Source organism: Magallana gigas, chromosome 6 (assembly GCF_963853765.1).
Source record: "Magallana gigas chromosome 6, xbMagGiga1.1, whole genome shotgun sequence".
NCBI lineage: Eukaryota > Metazoa > Mollusca > Bivalvia > Ostreida > Ostreidae > Magallana > Magallana gigas.
Window position 1 is genome coordinate 39,951,245 of NC_088858.1, and position 12,752 is coordinate 39,963,996.

The following is a 12,752-nucleotide window of genomic DNA, read 5'->3' on the forward strand; positions in this document are numbered from 1 at the left end:
TGAGACCTCTCTTTACTACCGTAATAGCACATCACAATTTTCCTGTAAATAGCAAGACCTCATTATCTCGAAGAAAAAATAGTAACAATGTTGTGATGTGGGTCCACTTCTAGTGGCATACAAATACTGAAATTGCAATGCTTTTGCAATGCTGCACACGGCAAATATTGCACAATTGGTTAGGTAATATGTTCTGTAGATGAGATGTCATGGATACCCTCTATCTTTATGCCTGGTTGTTGCTAATTTGTGTGCAGAGGCTGAGAGCAGGTACGTCAATATATATATTTCGAAGTACTTTAATATCAGCTTACAAGAAAAGTCTTAAACCATGAAATATGTCCCATGATTGGACACTATCACAGGAAAATAATATAAAAGATTGTAGGGTTTTTTAAAGAACTTTAAATTAATTGGTTATTTATGAACTGAAAGATGAAAGGTCGAAAATATTTTGACCTAGGTTCCAAGGCATACAAACTCAAGTCGACTTACAAAAGATGCTATCAGAGAACATCACTGTGCTTCTAATATTAAAACACAATATCTCCCGGTAATGGAATTTTCAATATCTGAATTTGATATTAATCAACATACATTTTATTGTTTGTTTATGGCCTATCATGGGGTATAAATATTCATGGGTTTAATCTATTTCCATTGCACATAACCTGCAGTTGCCTACCGGGTTAAATTTCACTTTACGCTCTTAAATTAAATTAGGCATCTGCTTGAAAATGAAGCTAAAGTCAATTCACACGACTTCAGAAACAACCTACATTGAAATTGACCATGTTTTGATACCTTTGGTGAATTAATTACTTGAAGTTGTGAGACATAATATGTAATACTGTACACTTTAAAAAATTAAATTATATAAGCATCTCAAAATTATTACCATTTTTCTGAAAGAATATATGGAAAAGAAATGTCATTCATTTTAACATGATCAGAGTTTTAAGAAATACACTGAAATTTTTATGCATTTTTATTGCCTTCAAAATCAGAAAAGTTCATTTCAATGGCATCAAAGTTTAGATAATGATAATTGTTTCAAACAAAATAGTCAAGAGTTCAGTGTTTAAGAAAATGTATGAAATTGATTCATTTTAAGAACGTACATCCACAACTAGTTGTGAAATTATCACTATCACAATATGAAATGATTATAATGGTACAATGCCTGATATTGATTTATAAAACGCTTAGCTGTCAGTTAAGTACGAAATTCACATTAGTGATAACAAGGTCAAAATGTTCATAAAAATTATATTTTTAGTAAGCATCCGTGTAACCTACAGGAAGCAAATTGCAGTGTTATCAAGCATAATACATGTAATTTGATTGACAGTAATTGAGTTATGTTTATTATCTCTAGAATGAAATGTTAATTTTTGTTTACCAGGTAATGAAAGTCTCCTAAATACCAGCAAAGTTTTGTTATGATATCTGTTTACTTTAGATAGTATGTATTTTGTACGACAAAGCTTTAGAGTGAAAATCAGACAGATAAACACACCTCTTACAGTGTCTGTTTTTTTTGCAGCCTCGTTCTATGGAGACAGTTACCTAAATCTGCCCTTTGGAATCAACAAAGATGTAGAGCTGAGGGTGAGGTTTTTAACCTGGCAGCCCCATGGTCTCCTCTTCTTGGCCCGGGGACCCTCGGACTACCTGTACTTGTACCTCCAGGATGGGTGTGTCCAGGTAGAGGCCGACTTTGGCTCCCGTTCTCTGACTTGGAAATCCTTACAGAAAACAGACGATGGAAACTGGCATCATGTTGAACTAAAGCAGATTTCTCAGTCATTGACTGTCACTGTTGATGGAGTTGAGAATCAGATTGATATTTTGGGGCAATTACACGAACTGAATGAAAATGAAGTTTTTGTGGGTGGCATGCAGAAAACAACTAGCTTTGATAAAAAATGGTCGTATTTCCGTGGTTGCTTAGGAAATGTTGTATTCAATCAGTATGATATCATTAGCAATGCACAGAAACTAGAGGGAACACAGTCAGTATATCATGTATCATGGACGTGTACAGAGGAAGTCAAGGCAGAGTCCTCTCTGCCCATTAATTTCCATTCCAACTCTTCCTTTGCTGCCTTTCATCATATACCTTTTAAAAACACTGGATCTCTTTCTGTGCAGTTCAAAACTGGGACCGAAAATGGACTTCTGTTATTAGCCCTGGCAAGGAAACCAAAAACAGAACCCTATGTGCTTTCTGTTGAAATATTATCCAAGAAGTTGAAATTGTTGCTGATCAAAGGAAGTGACAGATTGGTAGATGGACTTGATTCTAATGTGATAATCAGTGATGGAGAATGGCATTCATTGTCCATACAGTGTACAGACACTTTGGTAAAATTTACAGTGGATCATTCTGAAGAGACCACATCACTTGATGAGAGTAGGTGGAAGAACTTTGAATTCCCTGGGCAGTTTTTCTTGGGAGGAGTAACACCCCATGTAATGTCTTATGAAGCAGTAGTAAATATTGACTCCATCTTAACATCTGATCATTACCTTGGATGTATGAAAAACTTGACAATCAATTCAAAGCTGTATGGATTTCAGCAAATGCAAGTAAGTCGTGATTTGAACACAGACTGTGGACTAATGACTGAATGTACTAGTAACTGTGAAAAAACAACCAGCCAACCAACCTTCAGTACTTATATGACAACAACATCCCCATATGAAGACCAATATGTTGAAGTCAGAGGTTTGACACTGAAAGAAGGCACAGAAAGGGTTATTACCACTGAACATATTATCGTTCTGCTTGATTATAAAGAACTTCAGATCCGTGAGTCTGCAATTCAGTTTGAAATGATGCGATTTCCAAAACATGGGCATCTTTTGATTGATCTTGGGAGGAGACGGAGGAACAGGGATGTTTTCACGCTGTTGGATTTACTGGGAAGGAAAGTTAGGTATATCCATGATGGATCAGAATCAACGAGGGACGAAGTGACTCTCAATATGAAAATAGCTACAAATGGACCTGGTGACTTTGCTGAAATGCAGAAATCCTACACCTTTATACTTCCAATTCATATTGAACCAGTGGATGACAAACCTACTCTGCAGCTGTTGGGCAGCTCTCAAAGTGAAGCCTCTTTAAATATGGCCAAAAACACAAAGCTAAGAATCACAAGATCTATTGTAGAGGTGCTTGACCCAGACTCCTTGCCTTCCTCCTTGGTGATATCAACAGTTTGCAGATCAAAACACCCAGGGAAATCACCAGGCCACTTTGAGACCTCTGACAGAGCTGGGATAGAAAGATCCACATTCTCCTTTCAGGAGATTATAGATGGGAGAATATGGTTTTCATTGGGGGCTGATTCATCATTCTGTTTGCTGACTGTTGGGACACTCACAAAGAGGCTGATTATTGATGCAGTGGACATGAATTTGCATTTGAACATCTCTGGGATTAGAGTAACACAGGGAAGCCATATCACCATAGGTAGAAAGAATTTGGTGGCCATTGATAATGTGCCTATGCAAGAGATTGAAATCCGATACCGTGTTATTGTTTCACCTGACTATGGAGAAATTCAGAGAAGAACGTATTCTAATGATACATGGGAAACTGTGGATACATTTGCCCAGCGTCACATAGATAATAATCAGATACGATATGTAAATAGAGAAAAGCGGAATTTGGTGCAGTACGATAGATTTTCAATAGAAGCATCTGCCCTGAACACAACCATTAGGGGTCTTGTGTACATTTATGTTGACAGACTAACTATTGATATTGTTGGCTCCAATAGGGTAGTAATCCAGCACAGCCAGTATAAAATTATCTCCAGTGACGAGTTGCATGCTAGAACGAATGATCTTTGGTATGACGCCAAGAACATCAAATTTACCATATCAAGGAAACCGTATCGGGGAAATCTGTATCGTATACATCACAAAAATATCACAGAGGAACTGATTTATGAGATGGAGCCACTAGATATCAATGATGTTTTGACACAGGAGGATGTGAACAGCGGGTATGTTGTTTATCGTTTGCACCACTTGACCTATGATATGACGACAGACTTCATTGATTTCCGCGTGTCTGCTCCTCCTGCAGTCTCCAAACCAATGCGTATGAACATGGAATTTTTTCCAAGACAAACAACGGTTCGCTTGACCAACAATGTTTTGGACACGGTATATGAAGGAAGAGAGGCAGTGATTTCAAAGAATTATCTTTACTTGGAGACAGATGACTTTCAGAACTTTGAATTCAGTGTTGTTGACTTTCCTCAGCATGGGATTTTGAAGCTGAAAAATCGAAATCATTCACCAGTACTCCTGAGACAAAATGGTGTCACACGATTTTCAAATGAAGACATTCAGAGAAGTAGGCTTTTCTATGAACATAATGACTCAGAAAATGACAGAGACAGCTTTGCATTTGTTGCTTCTCCAATCTTGACGTCTGCAACAACATTTCCAGCAAAAGTAAAAGAATACAGTGGAAGATTTCATATCCGTATTACCATGCGCAATGATAATCCGCCTCTTAGAAAGGTGGACAAAACTTTGAAGATAGTATCCAACAAGGAAAAAGTGATAACAGTGGATGATCTGAGTTTTAGTGATCCAGATGTCAACTTTGATTCCATGAAGTTAAGATATACAAGGGAAAGAATTCCAAATGGTGAAATAGTGAACAGTGAGGACAATAAGGAGGTCTTTACTTTCACACAACAAGACATTGCTGATGGAAAAATCAAATTCCGCCATATTGGACCAGAAACTAGCAAAACTTTGATGACTGTTTCTGATGGTTATTTTATGGAGCATTTTCCTTTTAGTGTGGAAGCTGGAAGTCCGTTCATTGTGATTCAAAATAACACTGGAGTAATTGTGCAAGTTGGAGAAGATGTCAACATCCATTCAGCTAATCTAAGCATTGACACCAATGTGAATGTGAAACCAGAGGAAGTGAAATTCATCATGATTGAGGAACCATTGCACGGGAGACTAAAAATAGATGGAGAAACTGTTACACGGTTTACCCTTGGTGATTTACTAGCTGGTTCTTTGATCTATAGCCATAGGCATGGTGGCATGGGTGAGGACCACTTCAAGTTTGCTGCTATAGCTGGAGAAGCAAGAATACAGGAAGAGTTTCAAATCCACATTCTTCAGGGCACGCCGTCTCGAATACCAAGAGTTATCAACAACAATGTTCTTCAAGTTCAAAGTCTGAAATCCCAAACCATCAGAAAATCCAACCTGCTTGTCTTCAATGCCTTGTCACAGCCTTCCTCTATTGTGTACTCCATCACTACCAGACCAAGGTATGGAGCAATTTATGTCACCTATAAGACAGAAAGTAGAGTGCAGAACACATTCACACAATGGGATATCAATTCAAATGCAGTGTCATATCGCCACACACAGAAAGGCCACAGAACGGATTATTTCACATTTGATGTAGCAGACGGAGTAACAGGTCAAAGGTTAAGGGGACTGACCTTTGGAATTGAGGTACTCCCGCCACCGTTAGATATAGAAACAAGGAATCTGAGTATCCGAGAAGGAGGGAAAAGGCCTCTGTCACCAGCAGACATTGTTCTAAAATTCACCACGCCAACAAATCTATCTGTTGTCTTCCATGTGGTCAAACAACCCAGACATGGTCATCTTGAGCTGATTGAAAGAAGGAACCAGTCGCTGTTCTCTTTTACAATGGACGACCTGAGACAGGGGAGGGTTTATTATGTGCATGATGGAAGCGACTCGGAATTGGATGAAATAGTTATCAAAGGTCGAATGGCAAATAAAGAAGAAACAGATGATCAGCACGTGTACATCAACATTGAGGCTGTAAACGATGAAGCCCCTCGAGTCATCACAAATAAGGGCCTGACACTTTGGCAGAGTTCTATGGCTTTGATTTCAAAGGTAAATAGGAATTTATATGTATATTTTCATTAAAGATACATGCAGTTTTTATTTTACAAAATACATTTTTTCTTTATTTGTTAAACAAGATAAGGACATATGTATTTATATTGTTCATATAACACACCAGGCTGTGCAGTTATATCAAATCTAATTATTTTGAGTTCATGTTATAAGATATCAATTTTAATGAAATAATATTTAAAAAAATTAATATCATGTAGGACATCTTGAATGCTGAGGACCCTGACACGCCCCCTGACGGAGTGTGGTATGCAGCAACCAAACCCACGAATGGCCGAATTTCATTCCTGAATAACACCTTCAAAGACATCACGAGGTTCACACAGCAGAGCATCAATACAGGACAGGTGGTGTTTGTGCATGAAGGTATGACATTGATATTTCATCTTTATCTTTTCACTTCACTAGGCTGAGCAGTTAAGGGGTTTTTTTAAGCAATTAACATTATTATTGTATGAACCCTATTGCTGGTTTCAGTGAATGCTGGTACTAAAATATTCATATAGTTCCTGTGGGAAACCATTATTGTGATTTGATTCGGTGAATGAGCTGTCGTTTTCTCATCTAACAATTGCTAGCTTGGTCTTTTTGTATTCCTGTCTATAAACAACATAATAGTTTCTATCAATATGAAGTATTGATATCACATGACCATTAAATGAATTATGAATGGGTAAACCCTTGGGTAACATATATATATATCTCAGTAGTGTATGGAGTACTCCTATTTTGTTTGGATGAATAAATGCACTGTTTCTTTTTTTAATGTTTAATTGCCCTTTTACTGTGTGCCAGCATCCAGGAAAATTTCTCTGCACCACAGTTAAATTCACTAAACCTCATAAGGATCCCCACTTTTAGAAATGTCAACAAAGAATCTGAGGGTAATTATTCATGAAAGAATGATCAGAATAACTATATGGAATATAATGGTCAGAAGTAAAATAAATTTCAACTAGTGTGTCTCTGCCCCAGCATTTTCTTTATATTCATTACATGTTTTACAAAAACAACATTGATACTAAGACACCATTCAGACAGTTATTTAGGTTACATGTACCATTACCAATAATAGACAACCTCCATGTACAATCAAATGACTTTCCATATCAATGATCTTACTATCTATTCATTCCACTATGCTTGTGTACTTGCGAGGGCATGTCTTATTGTTTAAACAAACTGGAAAGTCTTCGGTGAACTACTGCCTTAATGAACATGTAGTATTCGTCAGTACATGTTATGATGTATTAACATAGTCCTATACATGTAATTGAAAAGGTTTTCATAAAGCAAGAAATATCTGTTCAAGCAAAAAAAATTATATTTATCTTAACACATCCTCAATCAATTTCTGTCTAAATAAAGTAAACCCAAATGTTTTTTGTAATACATGTACATGTATCGCCCTATATAGCTCTGTATTAAGACACTATATTAGATTTATTTTAAAATGAATGAATTTAGATACTTTGTATAGGGTTTGTCATCCCTGTAATTTTCGTCCTTCTACACTTGCAAACAATTTCGTCCCATTTTGTATTCGCCCAGACATTGTTGTGTTTAAAGAGAGATAATTTGAGATGTTGGAGTTAGCCCAGTCTTCAATTCGCCATCTGACAACAAGGGCAAAAGGGGCGAAAATAAAACGGGGGCAAATATATCCCTGTATGTATTATCCTTGTGTAACCTTGTCTGTTCCTTGGTTTCAGGAGGTGACACAGGCTCCTTCTGGTACCATCTGAGTGATGGGCAGAACAGCAACACCAACAGGATGCAGTTCCACATCACTGCCAAGAGACTGGTCCTCTCCGTGGTCAACAACAACCAGCTGCAAGTCTACCCCGAACAGATGCAACCAATCACCCAGGCTCATCTGCTCAGCCGGACCAATAACCCGGACCAGAGTAAGGACATCACCTACCACATCCAGGTCAAACCGGATAAAGGGCGCCTAGTAACCAGAAAGAACCAGCAGGTAATTCCGGTTGTTTCCTTCACCCAGAATGATGTTAATGATGGCAAAATCTACTATCAGCATGAGAGTTTTATGCAGACTGTGGAGGACAGTGACAAATTTGTCTTTGAAGTCAATACGGTTTATGCCAACACAGTGAAAAACCAAGTTTTCAATGTTGTCATATCATACAGCAGTCAAAGTAATCAAGGCAAAATCCGTGTTAAAAAACTGACATTAAATGAAGGTGAGGAGAAAGTTATATCCCAATCAAATCTTGATATCTCAACTTATGTAAGACAGCTAGAAGCTTCTGGAAAAATGGTCTCTGCTATGTTCTCCTTGATGACTGTTCCTAAAAATGGAGTGTTGTCCTGGAGAGGAGGCAGTGCTCTGAGAGAAGGCGCCAACTTCACTCAAGAGTACATCAGCTCTGACCGGCTCTCATACCATCACGATGATTCAGAGACGAGGAACGATAGCTTTAATTTTCAAGTTTATTTTGACATAAAGTTTGGATCAAGAGAAGAAATGCAGATCCTTGAAGAAACCTTTCCTATTGAGATTGAATCAGTGAACGACCAACCATTTCATTTTGTTCCTAGAAATCCTGTGATTGAGGTAACTGAAGGAGGCAGTAAAACTGTGGATGATAGTGTTCTCAAGCTGGTGGATGATGACTCGCCGCCTGAAAGACTGTGGTATGAGGTCAACACTCGACCAAACAATGGAATTCTAGCATTTAAGGCTGACCATCAAAGACCAATCAAAACCTTTACACAGGAAGATGTTGATGGTGGCAACATTATATTTACCCAAACTGGACCACCCATTCCATCTTTTATTGAGTTGAACATAACTGACGGGAAGTTCCCGCGGCAGACTGTGACCGTGGCAGTGAGTGTCGTGTCCTTGACCTTGGAAATGATTAAGAATGATACAATATACATTCCACAAGCTTCAACATCTGTATACATAACCCAGGAACAGCTGGATTCCAAAACCAATGGGGACAGGAATAAAATCCTATACACCATCACAAGGACTCCCCTGCATGGAAGGATCTATGTCAGATCCTATCCTGTGACCACTTTTACACAACTTGATCTCGAAAAACTGCATGAAGTTATGTATGTCCAGCAAGATCTGAATTACCCCAGTGACCATTTTTTCTGTGACGTTTCCTATCAAGGATCTGATCTCATCGTTGTTAACAAAAAGATCTCTATATCAGTGAAACCATTTGTGAAGCAGAATCCAGCAAAGTTGTCGAAAGGATCCAACCAAACACTTATCACGCTGCTGAGTCTCGATGCAAGAGGGCTAGCTAATGTGACAGGTAGTGATCCACACTACAAAATAATAAACCAGCCAAAATTTGGAGTCATTGTGAACACGGCTCGCAGGAAGAGGGATGTCGAAGCAGGATACCAAGAAGTGGAGGAGTTCACCCACACGGACATTGAATATCGCAGAATTTACTATGTTATAAATCGACCTGTGCAAGGACAATCAGAAGATAGAATGACCTATTTACTGACCGCCAGAGGTGTCCAGCCAGCTATTGGGGACTTTGTGTTTAAACTACCGTATACTAGGGGCGCCAATGGTTCTGATGTGGACAATGCAGGAAGCCGGGAGGTGGTGAGTCCAAGTGTCAGGAATGACTTCATGATCATTCTGGCCATTCTTATTCCTTTGTTTGTGGTTGTCATTCTTGGAGTTATAATTGTGTACCTTCTTTGGAGGAAGCGGAGGTATCAAAACTATGTTCCACCGACTGGTATGCAGAAAAACCAGTTAAGACCAGAAATTTCTGGTCCAATTCCACTGAATCAACCGCACGTTCACATTGAACCCAATGATAATGCATCTGATGATGAGCATTCCCTCGTGTATGAGCATCACAACTATTACAATATACCTGTTGTTAGGAGGAATGTTTCAGAGGACAGTATTTCAGATTTTAATGAGTATAATGAGGTGGAGGGAGCAACAGGCCTTACCCAGACAGAGGTTAGTGCTACCATACCAGAGTGCAAGGTCACACCCCTGGGTGACCTACATTTGAGGGACTCCATTGTCTCTCAATCCAGCGTTGACTTGTTTGATTGGTCAGTGATGGATGACCCTGAACTATTACAGTTCTGTCGAACCACAGCTCCCGTGTTGAAAGAGAATCAGTACTGGGTTTAGTCTTGTGATATATATGTAGTTAGGCCCTTTTTTATGTTTTTGTTATTTAATAAATGCACTTTTATATGCTTTACATTGAGAATTATGACTTTGTTTTTAAAATCACAAATCAGCATTTTTTACTCAGGCCTGTAGAGAGTCATTTCTCAAATGTACAGTGTATAAACTAAACTTGTACTTGAAAGTCAAATAATTTTTATGAGCAAAAATTTGCAATAAAATAGAGAATGATTTATTTTGTTCAAAGGTTGTTGGATTTATACTAAGAATTAGTGCTATAATTTTTTCCAATTATGTATTTGCAAATGTACTTTGTACATTTAAATTATTCTTCTGGTATAAACTTTGTTTTAAACTCTAATTTTCAGACAAAATGCATGTATTTTTGAATTAATGAATTAATGAATTTTTTATATGCTATTAATTTAAAGCATATATGTCTTCTTTTTTATGTATAAAGTTCTCTTATTCTATTTTTAAAAAAGACTTTGAGGAAAACTTCAACTTCATATAAAAAATCAGATCATAACTATTAAAAAAATACCAAAATTATGACCCCATTTATTACTGATCTGCTTTTAAGTATATGGGAGTTTTTATCTTTAGAACCCGTAAATGTATATGTACCCTCGTAAAGAATAGGCGATCCCTTGGGATTTCAGGAAGATGCTGACTGGTTATTATCTTAAAATCCCTTTGTTTGCTTTAAAGTACATGTACTTGCGAAAAAGTTTACCCATTTAATGTTATTACATCAATGGAATCAAAATCGCATTTTTTTTTATTTGTTTGATCATTAATTTAATTGGAATGCTTTAAAATTATCTTTTTAAATTTACACAAAATTAATATCTTAGCATAGCTTCACTTTGTTACAAGAGCAAACATTCCTTTTTAAATCCATATTTTTTAAGCTTTCCACCCCCATGGTTTTTTTATATTGTATTTCAGATTAGCTGTTCTACAGTACATTGTCCATGTAAATATGTTAGAGGTATCGATGATGATTGTATACTAAGAAGAAGGAAATGTTTTTATTATTCTATTAACATGTTAATGTATGTATTGATATTCTATCAATATTGATGGTCTAGTAATTCAACAATATACATGTAATACCTTTGATATTTGAATATTAGCTTTGAATACCCCATAATATACATGTATCTTTGGAAATCATTTAGAATACAGTCGAACTTCGTTATCTCAAACTAGATGGAACTGTTTAAAAACTTCGAGATACCAAAGTATTTGAGAATACTTAAAAGATAAGTGGTTGGGACTAACAAATCAGTTAGACACATCCATAGTATTTGAGATAACAGTGTTCGAGATACCGAAGTGTAACTGTATATATCAATCTAATGGTAGTCTAGTCACTGTTAGATCATCTTGAGTGTATTGCAATACTTTTTTTGTTGTGCCAAATATCTTGTTTTTGATACACAGTTGTTTGTGACTGTGAAATTCTAATGTTATGTCCACAGAATTTATTGAAGGGTATTTGCTATTCATTATCAGGTGGCATTATTTGAATGAAAATATGCTTGTTGCTGATTTTTTCCATTTTTTCTGAATTGATGCTCCATTGAAGTAATATAAGCTATGCCAAAATTATTTTTTTGATTTCCTTGGGATACTTGTGAAAGGCCTTTTTGTGGTAAATGCCATATATATACTAGTTCAACGAGAGTTCTCTCCCCTTGTAATGCCTTATTGATGGGCATTCTTACGTAGTGTATTTTCACTGATTGTGAATATTTTGTGTTGAAGTGCTGATGTCTATAATTTGATAACAATACTCAATATGCTTTGATACAATCTAAACAGTGGACAGTAACTACACAATAGTAATATTAATCAGACTTATAATTACCTATAGACAATATATACATAATAAAATATATATGTGTACTGTCTAGATATAAGAAATAGTAACTTTGTAGTTTTAATAGCATAATGATATAAATATTATTTATATACATGTAGAGTTAATGGACTGTCTGGCTCATGAAGACAATGAAGTCTTTAAACTGTTGACGTGCACAGAAACCAGCATGTTTGTTGAACACAGATTGTATTGACAGATTTAATTTGCTTCAAGCCACATGAATTGTCAGTTTTCATATAATATTTCTTCAAAGACTTCACCTACAATGTTTGGCTTGGGTCATTGGTTGAAATGAATTTGGTCAAGTATTTAAGGAGAGGTAGTCCCTGTTAGATGATGTGTCATTAATTGGCGGTGTGTCCGCTGAGTGTGTTTCCTGTGTGGGGGGAATTGTTGGTGCTTGGTTTGCTGTTGATGCTTGTTGACAGATATATTGGTTTGCCTTGTATACATTGTGTACATTGTATATAGCTGCTGCTTGTTGTTGATTATTTCATTACAGTTGATGATCATTATCACCTGAAAAATAAAACTCTAAAAAACTTTTCTCTCTTGCTTATTTTTTTTTGGGGGGGGGGGGGGGGGGCAGCACATTAAATGAAACTAACTTATAACAGACAAATTTTATATGAAAAGAATGATTACAGATGGACTAAGCAAATAATAAGTTCTTGGAAAACATGGGATTACACGGACTGTCAGTTGTGAATGCTGAAAAACGGTAGTTTCAAACAAAGCTGTACGTGATGTGTTATT

The 12,752-nt window shown here is 36.8% G+C and overlaps 1 protein-coding gene across 1 annotated transcript; it reads left to right on the plus strand.

Moving 5' to 3' along the window:
- The first annotated feature begins 57 nt into the window (after positions 1-57).
- On the plus strand, positions 58-12,541 carry LOC105338655 (chondroitin sulfate proteoglycan 4). The gene is made up of 4 exons (XM_011443877.4): positions 58-270; positions 1,547-5,928; positions 6,153-6,318; positions 7,665-12,541. Exons 1-4 carry the CDS (start codon positions 210-212, stop codon positions 10,103-10,105), a joined length of 7,050 nt encoding a protein of 2,349 aa, XP_011442179.3. The 5' UTR covers positions 58-209; the 3' UTR covers positions 10,106-12,541.
- The last annotated feature ends 211 nt before the right edge of the window (positions 12,542-12,752 follow it).